We start from the raw sequence: 17,464 nt of genomic DNA, 5'->3' as shown, positions 1-17,464 counted from the left end.
CGTATCTACAATTGTGACAACTTGTAAGTGACAAGTAATGTCGGCCAGATATTTGTAAACATATCTGAAATATATCGTTCGTCTAGAAACAATACAAATACACGCAAAAAGGATTGACTTGGAGGTGAGGTACAACATATCAATGTTTCTGCGGTGGCTGAGACAGCGGTGGCGGTTGAAGAGCAACAAGGAAATAGTTCACTGCTCAAACCTGCTAGGCTCGACCAGCCAGAGCCAGGAACTGCCAAATTGTGCTAGTGCCGTGCACCGGCATGAATACGCCTGGGAATTCTTTGGCTCTGTAAATGAACTGCCCACAAAGATAAGTTTTTCCGGCTAGGCGAGAACCAAAAAAATGCACTAACGAGACACAGAATTTTTCAATCACGGGAAGATTTGGCAGCTTGTAGTAAGTGTAGAATAGGTGGCAGCCAAAGACCATTACGGTACCACTGAAAATACCAGAGCTTCAGCCCCGACACAGGTAAAGTGATCGATGTCCTTTACCTGCTGCAACAGTTTGTCGAAACTCTCAATACGGAAGATGCACTAATAAACTTACTAAACATCCTTCCAATGCTCGCTTACCAAGCAACCACAATCAACGGTTACCGACTTTTTTGCTGGGACATAAATTTGTAATTTTCTTGGGCCCTTCTTGTTTAGGTAGCAATTCTTGTCAACTTTGCCCGATTGCTTTTCTAGGACAAAACGGCCACAATTTTATTCTGATGCCTTTACAGTCAATATGATGCCACTATATTCTGTATCTAAATATTTGAATTAAATTGACCAAGTAATAATTCACCTTCGTCATTTACCAATAGTACGCTGCGCCCTTCAACTTTGTTTATTCAAGCTTTGGTTGCCCTAGCCTAGGGTATTTGACAAGCCGGAAATGTTTTACCAAATATCACCTGAGCAGTCGAGTGCATGCGCAAGCCACCACACCGATACCATCAGCCCCCTTATAATATCCTGTAAATTTACAATATTGGTCCACAGAACTCCCTATTTTAAAGGCACTGCCTTTGATGTTTTAATATGGCTGGAGTTTTTTTTGTCAAGCCCCACCATACCTCAGTCAAAATCATGCCCTTGCAGTTTAAGGGTCAGGCTCCACTGTAGCGAAGATGGGAACCTAGGAAGAGACAACAGTCCCAATACATGGGCGTGCAGCATGTGCGACGGCTACATACAATGCTATAGCTACCAATGGCGAAAGCTGTGTGACATTCAGAGCATCAGACTCGTTTTACATACATTTGCCTTGTCAAACCAAGTAATGTGTTTACTGCGCAGAGAGGAAAAATTGAAAAAGTGAAATGTAAATATAAGGCATCAATTTATTACTCGAACACATTCCAATACATATTCTGCAAGCAAATGACATACAATCTAACAAATGCCATACAACCTATACATCTTTGGCAAGTGCAGCACAGACAACACTATCACAAAGAAGGGGTAGAGAGGTACAGACAGACGAGACCATATACAACAGTTCTTGCACAAGTCGTAAAGCCACATTCAAACGTTGGCCGTATCAGCCCAATCAGTACTTAAAAAACTGGTCACAGCTGCTGGACTAAAGACAAAACAGCGATGCATGTAAAGCTAGCCTTCTTTCCACATGCTTTGGTACACCTCTGGGGCCAACCCTGTTGCTGCGATACTAGTGGTGGCAACTCTTGACGGTGACACTGATGGTGTCATGCATTGAAACCCAATCTAGTGCTCCGCGAAAAATCACTGCTTTCGAATATTGATAACTGCACAAAATGCAAAGCAATTTGCATTACCGAAGTCTGGTAGTAGCAACTGCCTTTATTTGCTGCCAAAGTGCTTCAACTGTTTATGTATTTTGCATAGAAAATAGGTGGCCATGCAAATTTTTAGCGCAGTGTTCTGTTCACGGCTGCACTGCTCACTTGTTTTTGCAGAAATTTGAATTCTTGACTTAAAAACCATAAACACTATTTGCCCTTGCCTCATAATGACCTTTCACACGTGCATTTTGGAGACTAAGCATAACACATGACACACACACGTCATGTGTACGAACAGAGCACTTAACTTTCGCCAGTGTACGTCTCATCTACAGCCAAATTTATCCTTATGGATTGTTTGTCAGGTGCTGCAGCTAGATTTTTATGTGTAAATCCTTTACTGAATAACAATGCCAGATTTCTTTGCTGACATTTTTCAGAAGATTGTGCATACACCAGGCATTTTGTGAATCTCTTATTGTACATGCCTACATTTTTACTAAAAGAGAATTTGAAACATTCAAACAATGAAGCGCTCGTTACTGGAGCACGGTGTCTCATTGGTGCGGTTTCTGCATGAAGCCTTTCGTAAGATACAGCACACGAGTCCACACATGATTGTTCCATCTCATGTGCACTCAAGGCATGTTTCCGAGTAAAGATTTTGTGATGCACAGAGCACTCATTTGTCAGCATATAGTCTGACTACCAGTGGACAGTGCCCTGTCTTTTTCGTGAGCGTGCTATCACCTATTTGTACCTATTTGTACCTACCAATTTTTTTAGGGCAACAGTTTTTCACAGTATCCTATGTTTGACAAATGACCATTTGCGAGCAAGACTTTTCTAACCTGCACTGTTGGTATAGGGTTTCTAAGCCTATCCTTTCTATAGTTAATAAGCTGTCCTTTGAAAAAAGTGGTTGTTCCCAATCTTTGAAGTCACAAGATTTATTACAAAAACAATAATTCTACGTAACTGGCAAACATAACTGGCGACATAACTGGCAAACATAAATTTTTTACCAGCATGTGATCGCTCATGGATGATCAAGTTGTAAAAAAGGTCTTTCCCTATCAATGTGTGGTCTTTCATGAACAACTGGATTAACTTTTTGAGTGAAGCTTTTACACTAAGGATCTCTGCCAAAGAGAACTTTTTCATGAGTAACCAAGTGGCTTGTTGTAGTAAACCTCTTATAACAAGTGCCACACACATGGGCTTTTACCCCACAGTGTGATATTTCACACATAACCAGTTGGAATGAGTAAAGCTCTTCTGACAGATGCTATATACATAGGGCCTCCCACCAGAGTGCAGTCTGTGATAAGCAACCAAGTTGCAGCTACAAGTAAAGCTCTTCTGGCAAATACTACGTAAAAGCGTCCTCTTGCCAGAGTGCAATTTTCATGAGTGATCATACGTGTTCTTGTAGTAAAGCTCTCCTAACAAGTGCTACACACATCAGTGCGATCTTTGATGTTTTATTAGTTGGTCTTTTCGAGTGAAGCTCTTCTGACAGATTCTACACACACAGGGCCTTTCACCAGAGTGCAGTATGTGATGAGCAACCAGGTTGTGGCTATTAGCAAAGCTCTTCTGGCAGATATTACACATTCAGCTTCTCCCCAGAGTGCAATTTTTCATGAGTATTCAGATGAGTTCTTGTAGTAAAGCTCTCCTGACAAATGCTACACACATAAGGTTTCTCACCAGTGTGCAATCTTTCATGCTTATCTAGTTGCTCTTTTATAGTAAAGGACTTCTGACAGATGTTACACACATAGGGCTTCTCACCAGAGTGCAGTCTTCCATGAGTGATCAGTCTGGATCTCTGAGCAAAGCTCTTCTGACAGATGCTACAAACATAGGGCCTCTCACCTGAGTGCAATCTTTCATGACCGATGAGGTGGTGTCTTTGAGTAAAGCTCTTCTGGCAGATGCTACACATATACGGCTTACATCCAGAGTGCAATCTCTCATGCTTAAGTAGTTGCTCTTTTCGGGTAAAGCTCTTCTGACAGAGATTACACACATAGGGCTTCTCACCTGAGTGCAATCTTTCATGTCTAACCAGGTGCTCCTTTCTAGAATACCTCTTCTCACAGGTCTTGCACACAAAGGGCCTCTCACCAGTGTGCACACCCATGTGAGTGATAAGCCTGTGCTTTTTACTGAAGGCTTTCTTGCAGAGAGTGCAGATGTGAAGCATTTTACTGGCACACACTTTCACTTCAGTCGTCGTGTGAGTGTGTCGTTGACAAGACAAGCAGGAATGAAGCTTGTGTCCACACAGGATTTCCTTGCTGGCATCGAAAAAACTCCTAATTTGGGCAAAAAGAAACAAGATTTAGTAAAATTTTAAAAAATTACGAAAAGAAATTATGTAGCCAAAAAGCTTATCTTTGTCAGAACTCTTTCACACTGCAGACAGCACAGAAGTGAAATCTGTCTGAAGAATCTAGTTTCCTAATATTTTACCAGCTTTAGAAAACAGAGCACTAAGCCTTACGTGTATAAATCGGATAAAAAATCTCGCCTTGCCCCTTTACCAAACAAAACTAGATTAGACTAATTACCCATATTAAATGATGCCCCGACGACACTATGTAAACTATGTAATTTCTAAAAGTGAACAGAACCTCTCTGAATATACTGGCAATTTAAAATAATTATCTTTAGGTATTTATGCACCGGTTAAATTTGCACTATTTTGGGAGTTTGCCAAGACTTGGTGTTTTATTCTAGCACAAAACTCTCAAAAAACACACGCTACAAGTTATAACAAGGATAAACCAACTTCAGCCTCTATAGGTCTTTTCTGAGTAACTACATGTATGCAAAGATTTACAAATAACAAATTTAGTAAGAGCATAAGTATCGCCCTGAGGCCATTTTTATAAACAGAAGCCTGGCTTTTCCAACTGATAGCCGGAAATAAGGCCACCTGAGTACTGCTGAGTCTGTACTGAGAACAAAATTTTTTTAATATGATCCCAAATCATATTCGGGCACAAACGTGAGAAAAGGAACTAGAAATTTACAACGGCACTTGCCTACTCAGTGAGTCAGGACCTTGTTTAAAACAGGAACACTATATCATACCAGTGATTTGACAAAACAGATCACCGATACTTGACGATGATGATGGTTGGGCATTGGCAGTGCATGGGCAACTAGGGCAAAAAGCCAAAAGCACGGTTAAGAGGGATACCAAGGTAAGTGCAAAATGGGTAATCAAGAGTTAGAGTAAAATCAATAAAAGACAATGAGGAGGGCTGGTGTAGAAGGCCAGATTATGATAATTGGTGATGTGACAGGACGTGTAAAAATCAAATCTGCCAGAAAATCCATAACCTGGTTAACAAAGAACATGGCATCGTCGGCTAAAAAGTATGATGGCTGCAGTGGAATGCTGTACATGTACAACTCTGCAGCCTTTGTATGTTGTTGGGTAGAGTGCTTTGGTTTCAATAAGGATGCGGATTATCGATAGGCCCTCCCACGCCTGTTCCATAGGGTTTTGAAGACCCAGTTAGCAGGTGGGAGTGTTACGTGTGGCCTATCTGTACCCAGCTAAGGCAACATCCGTGTGTCTGTTGTATGAGTCAATTAATATCGTCCCAAGTGTAGTTTTACTGTGTGTAGTTTGCTGCCTGTTGACTGCAGTTTGCTTGGTATGTTTTACGTTTGATGTGTGGTTTCAGGTCTGTGTGAGGTAGTTATGTCCACTGTGTTTCAAAGTGCCCAAGGCAGCAACTTCATCCCTCAGCTCCTTTCTGGCGATCCCAGAGCTGCCCGGAACTCGGCATACCATCAATCCAAGATTTAAGATAGCCATATTGGTCCTAAAAACGACACTTACAGTGTGGTTTTTAGCAAACTTTCTGAATGATAACTTGATTACCACACTAAAAAATCAGGGTACATAATGACATTAGAATTTGATGTTCAACAATACGATTAACAAGCAAAATGCCATATGCCTCCACCATGAAAAGGGTGGCATGCACATTCATCATTCTACATGTACAAAAGTTGGGCCCATGTGCAGCACAGGACATAGCGGAGCCAGTTCTTGATGGGTTGGTTATAATATACTGCCAAAGAATATTTTTCATTAGTGACAAGTGCTGCATAATTGCAGTTCTTGGAACTCGGTTTTTACCAATTTCACAAAAGACAAGTTGCATGAAACAAAGCAGAACTGCCATAATGCTAAATATCAGTAAAAGATATTTTGAAGGCATCTAAAAAAACAAGTTCAGATGCCTTCTCTCTGACCCTGTGTGAGAAAGGAACAGAAATGAATGCACGATTTAAAAATAGCTAGGGTGTGGATGTATCATAAGACTGATCTAAAAGGATGGTTAGTCACTGCTGAAATATTAGAGGAATATCTGTGAGATTCCACTTAGAGGATTTGTACAGGGTTTGTATGAAAAGTGCCACATGCAAAAGAAAAACCCAAATGGAACAGTAGGTTGAGCATTTTTAGGGCTGTTTTCTTTGGTGACCCATACATGACACCCCCTGATCAAAGCAAGACCCCATGAATCTGGTAAAAAACACATAATAGGAGGAGTTATGCTACCCTAAAGGGTATGAGTGATAGGACATTCATAATGCTTATTTTTAGGCATTTATATTTAAGCTGTTTGATGTGAGGCAAGTATGCAAGTTTTTTTCCAACACTACAGCTAAACAAATTGTGTTCCTTTTTACAGGAATTCATCAGCATTGTGTTTAATGTAAGGGTCAAGCTGAATCGTGTGCCTCTTTGGGAATAGAATGCAGCTACTTTTTACAAGATTCAAGTTTAAAAGCATTTTTCACTTGTGCAGCAAGTTTGTTGAGCCTAAGCTGGACTTGATATCCACATATGCACATGTGACATGATTTAAACGATATCTGTAAATTCTCAGCATGCATTGAACAAGAAATTGATGGTGGCCATGCTTTCAGAAGTGGGTTCATCTTGACTATAAACAATGTGCGGTTGAAAACTGCATAGGGACGGACAACCGATTTTTGTCGCGTATATGTTCTCTAGCTCATATGAAAGCGAGCGTTTTGTATACCCAGTAACCACAAGCAATTTCTAAACAAATTAGAGGAAATAATTTTAACTGGCAGCAAACTTCCTAAAATACGAAGGGTGGCGGTTCGTAGTGCCAAAACTTTACACTACAATGTGTCCCTGTCACGTGACCTGCAAACCTAGCAGCTACTGTAACTGCTAAAACATTTATTTACGTATTGAAAACTTTTTAACACAAGTATTTGTACAAGGTTAAATTGCATAGGTATTTCTAAACATTTTGAAAATTTTAAGCACACGCCGCCCGTCGTCGCGGGGTTGCTCTCAGTGTGGCTAACTGAACCTCCATGCCCAGAATCAACGGCAGCGTTCAGTACACAGGCCAGGTGAAGGAGCTTTGATGATTCTGCCTGAGTCAGGGGCATTTGTTCTGCCAAAATATTTGATTTCAGTTTCCAAATGCACCAACGGCAGCTTAAAAAAGAAAAAAAAAACGTCGCGCCCAGGGAGAATCGAACTTCCCACCTCCACAACGTGAAGCCAGATTCTACCTATCGTCTATCCCAACAGGCGGCGCATTCATGCAGAATACACCGTTGCATTAGAAAAAACACATAAAGGAACAGGAAAGCCTGCGATTCAAACTTTTTTAGCTTGGGACAAGTTTTTAAATAGTTTTTCATTTGGCATACAGACAAAAGTATGCTGCTGAGCTACTCTATGTCATGGTTGCCAGCATTATTAGATGCGACGCTGAGAGCATCTCTTGTCGGCGGCCCTGTCCTTCTTGCGTGCGTGTGTCGTCGTCGGCATCCGCACTCTCCTCCGCTCACCCCCTCTCCTCACTGATAGCGAACACTCTCTCGCGAGGGGCATTGGATTGGATTCGATTGGATTGGCTTGGATTGGATTAAAGTGGATTGTGTTGCGTCATAGCCGCGGCAGACGCACTGGCGCCGGTGCGTGCCCAGGTGAGAGTGAACACTCTCTCTCAACATCTGCGGGTGTGCGGCCCAGCGCGCTCTCACTCCGCCGGTGGGCAGCGCTGCGCGCGGTGCTGCGCATCTGCAGTACTCTCTCTTGCGGTTTCCTCTCCTTCAAGCGCGCTGCGCATATAACCGGTGTGCCGCTCTCCGGCGCCCTTTTGGTCGACAGTTGCTCTCTGCTTGCGCTTGAACCCCCCTCAGCATCGCATCACACCAGGGTTCCCACGAAGGGAGGTGAGCGTAATTTTTTTGGGGAGGGACACATACGGCTCGGACATCTAAAATTTTCGATTTAAAAAGTTCTAGGGCGTTATCAGCAAAACTGCTTCTCGTCAAAGTACTTTAAGTGATGCCCTTTCATTTGGGATAGAGAATATATACTCTACAGAAATCAGTTGTCTGTCCCTTTAAGGCACGCCGTTTTCCTGCCCGTGAACATGTGACAGCACTGACCCAACTCGGATGTAAAATGTTCGTTTAGAGATGTAACTAGCGATTGTGTTCAGCATATTACCTGCTTTAAAAAAATTGTTTCTAAGGAAGCTGTGAGTGCCATGCCATATCATAAGCCTTCTCTCTATATAAAAATATGGTCAGGCAGTACTGTTTGTGTATAAAGGCATCTTAATTGTATCCTTCAAGGGCTTCAAGCTGATCATTTGTGGATCACCCAATCCTGAAGCCTGCCCGGCAGGTCTCAAAAAGACAACTGTATTCTAAACAGTACAAAAGTATCTTATTTATCATCTTCTTGAGAAGCTTGCACAGGCAGCTTGCCAAAGCAATGGGTCGGCAACTTGTGGGAGGGGATGGATCCTTCCCCTCTTTCAGAGAAGACACCACATTGGCCTCCCTCCAAGGCCTTGGAGAAACCCCGATAGCAATATTTTATTGTATAGGTGTAGAATGTTTCAAAAATGTCTGCGGGAAAGTGCTGTATCATAGTGTATGTAATGTCTGTGCCTAAAGATGAAAGCTTACATGCGCTCAAAGCAGACCTGTCATACAGTGAAAACAAGTTGTAAGAAGTGTTTTGTATCTCGTTGCGTATAAACTTCTATTTGGAAACATTTTATGTTTCATAAAACACTTTGTGCAGTGCGCAGAACTGGGCTCAAACTGTTGTGCAAGTGTTACATTGGTCTTCAAATGTATTCCCTTTTGGGCTAACCAGGAGCGGGCTGTGTGTCTGTTGCCCTTTAACTTAATGTATTCATGTCCATACGTTGTGTACGATGAAGGATACTCCACGACTTTTGATCCATACACACAAAATGAATGGGAGTTTTTTGGCTGAAATACGCCTTTTAAACTCCTCATGACAGGCGGGCTGCTCCCACGTGTGGTAGTATGATGGTGGAAAAACTGCCAGTTTACACCGGGGGCCACGAGCCGTCGTAAATCGCCGCATTTGCCACAATTGCACGTCCCCACAAAACACAGTATCTAGCTGTGAATACTACATTTGTCCTAATGGGAGTATTAAAAACTCCCACGGCTCCTCTTTCTCCTTCCGCCCTTCTCCTATACGCCTCCTTACAAAATGGCTGCCAGTTGGTGTCGAGTGAGCTCAAGTGTTCCCGAAAATTTACTGTCAGTGTGAACTTGCAGCCGTACGAAGAATAGATGTGAAGTGCTTCCTGACAACCGAAGCTCGTTGCGAACATTGTGGAACCAGCCTAGACCACCGTGCGACACACAGCAACGTTGCCTCCTCGTTCTCCTTCTTCAGCCCTTCCTCCTCTACGCCTCCTTACAAAATGGCTGCCAGTTGGTGTCGTGGGAGCTCTAGTGTCCCCGAAAATTTATTGTCGGTGTGAACTTGCGGCCGCACGGATGAATGTGAAGTGTGTCCCGACAACCGAAGCTCATTGCGAACATTGTGAAACCAGCCTAGACTACCGTGCAATCAATGCCGCCTGTATAATCATTGCCCAACGCATGAGCGAAAAATGGCCAAACAGCCACGCCCCTGCTGCTCTCTCCTACCCTTCCCCCTTCCGTAGCCTTCCTGCGTGCTTTCATGTCCGCCGGCCAGCGCCGCTTCTCGGAAACTATGCAAAATAGTTTAAAGTTTGTTTAGGGTTCCCCAGGCGGCGCTCCTACACCTTCTTCATCCCCATGCCTGTCTGTCTTGGTTCGTCGCTGATAAAGCGGTATTTGCCTCGGAGCAAAATCACTTTGCTGCCACAGGCTGATGCCGGCTTTTTATCTACCCGACAATTAATATGTTCTTACACTATTTCAGTTCCGCCTCCATCTTTGGAAAAATGCCGCAAGTATGAAGCGAGCGACACATTGAACGAGATCCCCTGCGCGCCCCAGAACTATCGCCCCATCGTGGCTAAGATGTGAGCGAAATGGCTCTTGAAACCCAACAGGCAAGCCGACAGACACACGGGTGCAGCGTTCGCGACTTGGGAGCAGTGACGTAAGGCGAGATGTCTGCCAGTGTGCACCACATAGCAGATCAGTGCCTGGACTAAGCGTCCCTACCCTTCCCATCGAAAAGCACACGACGCGTTAGGCAATGTTTATACAGGCGGCATTGGTGCAATTCACTCCAACATCGCCTCCAAGTCACCGACCTTCGAGCCGACGGAGTACACCAGCGAGCCGACGCGAGGCCTAAATGCAGTGATCGTTAACGGAGAGTGGCTCGTTAAAAACAATGCAGTTGTGCCTCTGCGAGGTGGTTGATGGTAAGATTTGCACATTTCTTATTGTAATCAACGTTTTGGGGGGCCTGTGCCCCTTGTAGTGTCAGATAAACTCGGTGTGTTTCCCACGTCACTGCACGGGCGATTCTTTGTCACTAGAGGTGTGCACTGTGCATGAGAGAGGGCGCCATGCCCGGAACGTCACTGGGGAGGCTGAACAGTGTGAAAGCAATGCGCATTTGCGCGGGTCTTGAGCAGAACACTCACTCATTCATACTCGCGAGCAGAATGAAAAGTGTCCGAACTCTGAACGGCTGTTAGGTGTTTTTGTTAGGCTGTATCTATGGCTTATTGGCAGGCGAAGGCGAAGTTGGCCAGTTGAACGTTGCAGGGCAGCTTTTCTTGAGAAGTACGTGTGGTGCCCGCCGCGCCTACTACGAGAAGGGTGACTGCCGCATGCCGCCGGCGATTCATTGCTTTCACTGGAAAGGGAGAAGGTCGGGGCCCCGTGGGAGCTTTCCATGCGCTAGGTGCGTGTAACTATAAACAGCAAACGCCATTCAAAGGAGCATTCTGCCGATTCGACGGACGACTGCTTATTTTTTTAAGGGGGGGAGCGCAGGCGTCACACTGACCAAAATTTTTACTTAACTTTGGGTGAGGGGAGAGAGGGGAAGTGCAGGTGGTAAAACCTGAAGCTCGGTCCCAGAACACTACACGCGAGGAAAAGAGGGAACGGAAGCATTTTGAGAAGTTGGTCGCCACAAAAGTCGCGCTCCCTTTCGAGCAGCACTTCGTTTTGACCAACTAGTGAGCACAGGTGTCTCAGATGGAAGTGCAATTTGGCGTAGCTTTAAATGAACATTCAAACTTTACGGAAAGTTGGACACAAGAGTGATAAGTGCGGCGTCATTACAATGCCGTTTCTTTATTTTTTTTAGATCGAATGCCCAATATGCTTCTGTATTTGTTGCCGTAGATTTAAAGCGTTTTCTTATCCCAGTAATGCATGTGCTACTGTGGCTTCCTGGGGAACATGACAAGAGGCACAGCAACATCAGCGTTTGGGAGGCAAGTGCAAGCAAACAGCACATCGACGGCATGCTGACCTCATTGTTTGCAAATGCTTTACATTTTTTTCGTTGAGGAGTGTTGTAGTAGATAAAGTTGTTACCATCATACCTTGTGTTTTTGATGTAGGTGTTTTGTTGATTTAGTGTTTTTATTGTTATTAACTTGTTCACACGTATATCGTAATTATGTAATTGCTATGCAATAAACTGTGTGCTGAAAACAAGCTTTTTATATTTTGCCATTCAACGTTGAAAGCGGGAAAAGACTAGAAATTCCGTAATCCTAAACGAAAAATGAAAATGCGGCCTGTGCACTCATTAGGAACTCCCAAATACAGCAATAAATTTCTTTACAGCACTTTTATCAAATGCCCAAAACCAGAAAAAAAATACCTCGAATGCAGGTCAACACTACTCCCAACGTGCCCCCTGAAAACTCCCAGTTGGACGAAATAACACACTCCCATTGGTACCCCTGAAAACTCCCATTGTAGTGGCAGTAAAATGAAACTCACATATTCTGCTGAAAAAACTGCGGAAATATTGGTAGTAAGGCGATACTCCGATTAGAAGGAGTTTTGAAAACTCCGAATCGGTACTGAGTTATACGACAAGCCATTTACTCCCATTCCAACTTATTTGTGTTCTGTGTGTACGATGAAGGATACCCCAAGATTTGTTCTGGGCTTCCCGCGCCAGCCTACATCCTCGTTCCACCAAAGCCTCGTTCGGCTGCATGCCGCAATGGAGGCATTTGGGATGGACTTTTTGGTGGTAGCAACGGACTGTTTGGTGGTGAGGATGTGCATTGTGATGACTTGGGCTCTTGCTCCACCGGTAGGTGTGTTATGAATGTGTAGCGTAGTTCATATGTTTCTGTAAATGTATTCAAGTTTGCTCTAGCTTCATTGAACTTATAGGAAGGTGAACTGTTTCGCCTTGACCAATTTATGTTAATGCAGATAAGAAGTGGTCATGACCATGTCGGTTTCCCCTGAATTCCACTGAAGAGATGGAAAGAACTGCAGAGCCAATAGTGTACTTAAGGTGTGAATAAGTGTTTCGTCCGACATTATCATATGGAGGCTTTTTTAATTAAAAAATAATGCTCCCAATGATGTAAAGAACTTTTTATGAGGCGACCTCGGGCGTGCGGGAAGACCCCAGAGTGAATAATGTGCATTGAGGTCGCCTACCAAGATTATTTGTAAAGGATCAGAGCCACCAAATTTGAGCTTGATAGCTGGCGACCAGGAGAAACGTAGGGGGAGCATACTGATATTAACCTATAAATATCGTACAATTGCGACAGGCTCAAGGACAGTAATCAAATCGATGGGATGACATGCTAAGGATGTCATTCCCGGGCAATGATGGCCACACACCCAAAGAGTGTGTGCAGCCATCCCAGTCTCTTTTAAATACCATGTACCTATTTAAAATGTTTCTTTATTTTGGTGTGTTTCTTGGAGACACAATACTTAACTTCCCAACTGTTAACTGTTAACTTCCCATTGTATGTTTTTACAAACTATGTAATGACTTCTAGCGACGGGAACGAGCAGCGATGGGAACGAGTGACTACCAGAACTGCACAGCGACAGATGTAAAAAAATTGGTCACCATCCCACCCTGCGAATGTGGATGCCCAGCAAAGCTGCTGCAAACCCCTACAAATGGTGATAAAGAAGGGTATGAAATGTTTCTCATCGTCTCGGCGAGCATGTCGGTAGTACTCGGCTGGTGTCATTAGATAAGGGTACAGAGTATCGACACTCTTTTCTCCTGTTGTTCCGCACCGCTGCTATGATCATTGGTCAGTTCGCATTACATGACATTTCTTCACACTACGACGATTCATGGGCACCGCCACTTTGTTGTTTATGTTTTAGTTGGTCAACTCTGGTAAGCTTAGCTTGTCCTCACTGCTCTGCAGCTGCGCACGACTGACATCGTTCTGAATGTAAATCAAAGATAACGTGTGTAACAGCATTTCAGCAGCAAAAGTGTGTCCAAAGATGCGGCGAATGCTGGGTCTTGCCTAGCCTCACGTATGCGCTCGGCGTCTTGGGCAAGAACTGCTCTATTTAGTGACACTAGTCCTGCCTAGCCTTCAAAGATAATCTGCAAACATAATCTTTACCACGAACAGATCATGGGAGGTCCCATTGTTCACAGGTGCCTTATACATAATGCGGTTTCGATGCTTGTTTTGTAGCTTTCTTAAACAAATCCTGAGCTCTATGCTGTATGCCTGATGAGCCTAACACATGCATTCGGTGTCTTAGGTCTCGGCGCATTTGCGTTTTTGCCAACGGAGGTTTTTTTGCCCACGGTGATGAAACTGTTGGGTGTAGAGGTATACAGCCTTGCTGTAAAACTGCACAGGAAAAGCTGACCTGAAGCACATGCTTTTGGCCTCCTCTGCTATCATCACCATTGAGAAAGCAAGAAGAATGGTAATTATGTCGGAGCAGCGGGAGACGATACCGCTCAGCTCGGAAGCTGAGTCTGTTTTGGGCTGTTCGGATGGCCGAGGACGTCACCAGGAAGCCAGGGCTCCTGGCCGATGGCTGAAGAGGGAGGGAAGGGACTTTCAGTCTACGCCACCCCTGACCCCATCCTGGAAAAGCAATAAAGCTATATATCTCTCTCTCTCTCTGAGGATCCCCATTGCTTTGCCAGCAAATATTGCTGCGTGTGGTAACTGCTCAAGTTTGAAGGTTTATTTTGGAGGAAGGTTTTGACCTTTGGAGAACAATGAATGCACCAACTGGAGGATAGGTGCACTCATGTCGATCTTTTCTGAAAACGGCACAGTGCATAAGAAATTTTGTATGATTTAAACTTCAGTGTATCCCCTGCAGATGCATTGATAGGTTTATACTCAGAAAGGATGTCATATATGTTAATATTTTTCATTAGGCCCCCCAATTCCAGTAAATCAATCTCCATCATATTTTTTTTAAAGTAGAAATAGTGGGATGTTAGTGAATCTGGTGAGTCAGTGGATGTGTTTGGGTGCTGTAAGACTTGGGGTGGCTGCTCCTAGAGCTCAAGCGACAGACATTGATCTTTGTATGTATGTGAAACAGGTGAGACTGGCGTCGCCGCCATGTCGGCATAGAAAAACTTGCAAAGTGCCACATCCACCAACATCTGTGCCACGATGAAATTTGCAAACTGAATGGGCAATATTTGAACTGATATGACTGATCAACATGGCCAAACTTATGGGTGATTCAGTGCAGGCAGGACTGACCATGTTTCAGAAACTGCATTTGCAAACTGTGTTCATCGTTTCGCTCCAGTCTAAACTGTCGTTCTGTTAACCAATATTGCACAAGCTTGGTGATGCACATCCCACATATCCTCCAATGTGACTGACACGAACTTCATGAATTAACAACCGGCGGATTGAAATAGGCATTTACCACACGAACATACTCATTGAAGAAACTCCACGTACTGAGCAATCAGAATCAACTCATCTTTCACTTGCCGTGTGTGAAAGTAGTAAGTGAAAGGCCATGCTCCACCACAGAGTTTCACTTCCACCTAGGTCAGCTGCTTTCTGCCAAAAGTAATTCTGCTCCTGTTGTCTAGTCGGTTCGATACACTTGCATGCGGCTGACTGCAGAAGTGTGAACAGGAAGCTGGTTGTTAAAGCCCTGAGTGTTTTATAAATCATATTTAGAGTGAAGTGCTAGACTACAAATAAAACAGGCTTTTATACATAATTTTTCGAACACGCATTTTTTCCCTTCATGGTCGAGTGGCTAAGGTATCAGACTCATCCATACACACCTGGTACCCACAGGGTTGAATCTCGCATGGTGTTTTTTTTTTTTTTGCTTGAGTGGTTTTGCTCCACTTTATATCACAACAGTAAACTTTGGCAAAACAAGTGCGAACTGCAAGGAGAAAACTGTGCGAAAAGACAGACCTGGGTTCTGCTACAATAGTTGCAAGACAGCTAAATAGTTGCATTACTGGTCACATGTTTAGAAAATTTTGTACACCAATTATTACGGAATGCATTGTTTCTACAATTAGTGGTTAAAGCTTCACTATGTAATAAACAAACAAATGCATTCAACCTTAGATATTCTTAACCTGATGTCACTGCTAGTTGTGGTGCCAACCAATAGGCAGTGATTGCTTAAAAATGATCATTTCAAAAACAACTCATCAATTCTCTGAAAAATGAATTTAAAAAATGTTTCAGATGTATTTTTTGAAAGCTTGTTCAGGTAGATAAAATTAAGCAATGGGAAATAAATTTCCTTTTCACGGCCCGTTTAGTTCAACTGCATGAACTCTTGTTTCAGCCTGCGTGAGTGATTCACTCTGAGAAAATGTTCGCGAGTCCAAGCCCCTTAGCCGGCACACATCAAGAACCCAGAGTGAAAAGTGTTGCAGCATTTGCATATCTTTGTATAGTCGAGTGTAATTGCAGGGCTGCTTCCACCGCTGTCCGAGAAAAATTGCTGTTTGTACGCTGCCCTCATCATTTGCAATTGTGTGAAGTTAAAATAAAATGGCCGCCTTTGTAAGAATCGTTTTCTTTCCTACAAGTGCAGTGAGAAACGCAGACTTTTTTATGACAACGCGGGGCACAACCTGACAAAAATTTATTTTCCAGACACACCTTTTAATACCAATTTGCAGCAGCGATGTTCTATTATGAGATAGGTACGAATGAGGAACTTCCGGTGCGATGCAGAAAGTTAATCAAACAAGTTTGTGGCATCTCACCCCTAAACCAACCTTAAAGATACTAAAGCACCCTCCTTTACAAAAAAAATGCCTAGAATTTATTCAAAAGATCATTTTAAAATAAATAAAATCATGGGTCTGGCAAAAAAATTTTCACTGCTGGGCTTCGAACCCAGATAACCCAAAACCCAGGATTCCACTACTAGGGTACTGAAGTGAAACAATGGGGCTCTTTTTGCAGATTAACGTGATTTGAAGTCAGTTGGTACACCAGTGAATTAATGCTTACAGTGCGAACAGGATGAGGGACGAAGAGAGTGGCTGCAGGGACAACTGCTGACTTCAATCTCATATTTTGTTTCGGTTTGTTTCGGTTGATATCTAGTTTATTTCTTTTAGCAGTTGCTTACAGCAATAGGAGTGTTCGAAGCAAACTCATAGATGGCACTGGGTGCACACAGGAAATGCCCGGCTAGTACACACAAGGGAGCGGAATCTCGCTTCGCAGTATCTTTCCCAGTTCTAATCCTCATCACGTTTCAAAGTGTGCAGGTTGTACTGCCTAGCAGTGGCATGAATTACTTGTGTCCTGGCCGGCACCTTTCTCAGTGCCACAACACTACAAGTGAGCACCACGATTGCCAACGCTAGCTAAAGCGTCAAAACAGCAAAAGCAACCAGCTGTTTTCAAAAGCAGTATCAGCTGCAAACAGTGTCAGCCACTCTGCCAGAAAGCAGTTCAGATTAAATGAAAACAGCATCCAAGCTTACTGAAGAAGAGAGCAAGCTCTTCTTGCAAGCAAGGAGCTTTTAGGGGCCTAAATCCTTTTACTAAAATCAAACTAGGCTTAACCAGGTTTGTATGGGACGTGATGCCAACCTTGCCATAAATGTTGATATGCTGCATGTGACCGCAAGAGAGATTGGGTTTTAAAAAGGGATTCTGCAGCTAGCAAGCACTAAATTCTGCATTTCACGTGCCTTGCCAGGTTATCTTAACATCAGGATGAACTGATTAGACCGAAGTTGCTCGAATTAATTAAGAAAATGCCTTGTTTAAGTGCTACACTTTTACAATCAAAATAATAAAAATATAACTACTGAAATTTCGAACACAACCTTGTGTTCATGACATTTAAATATATCTCATTTTATGTCAATGAAACCTTTCTAAAACTTCAGCGTCTAGAAATTTCGGCTGGGATAACGTCAATAC

The 17,464-nt window shown here is 43.4% G+C and overlaps 1 protein-coding gene across 6 annotated transcripts in view; it reads right to left on the bottom strand.

Annotated features, from left to right (window-relative positions):
* Positions 1-1,311: 1,311 nt before the first annotated feature.
* Positions 1,312-17,464, bottom strand: part of LOC144158538 (uncharacterized) — a 51,657-nt gene continuing 35,504 nt past the window's right edge. For 3 of the 6 annotated variants that reach the window (XM_077689470.1, XM_077689474.1, XM_077689473.1), the window contains one exon: positions 1,313-4,093. In XM_077689470.1, coding sequence (XP_077545596.1) covers positions 3,379-4,093 — 715 coding nt within the window. In that variant the 3' untranslated portion in view covers positions 1,313-3,378. Of the gene's footprint in view, positions 4,094-4,825; positions 4,946-14,019; positions 14,103-17,464 lie in introns of all 6 variants that reach the window. The other 3 variants (XM_077689471.1, XM_077689472.1, XM_077689469.1) reach the window with 3 other exon arrangements.

Source organism: Haemaphysalis longicornis, unplaced genomic scaffold (assembly GCF_048455015.1).
Source record: "Haemaphysalis longicornis isolate Haplotype H1 unplaced genomic scaffold, Haemaphysalis longicornis Haplotype H1 scaffold_10, whole genome shotgun sequence".
NCBI lineage: Eukaryota > Metazoa > Arthropoda > Arachnida > Ixodida > Ixodidae > Haemaphysalis > Haemaphysalis longicornis.
The sequence above is the reverse complement of the archived record's forward strand: the minus strand, read 5'-3'. Positions and strand labels throughout refer to the sequence as shown.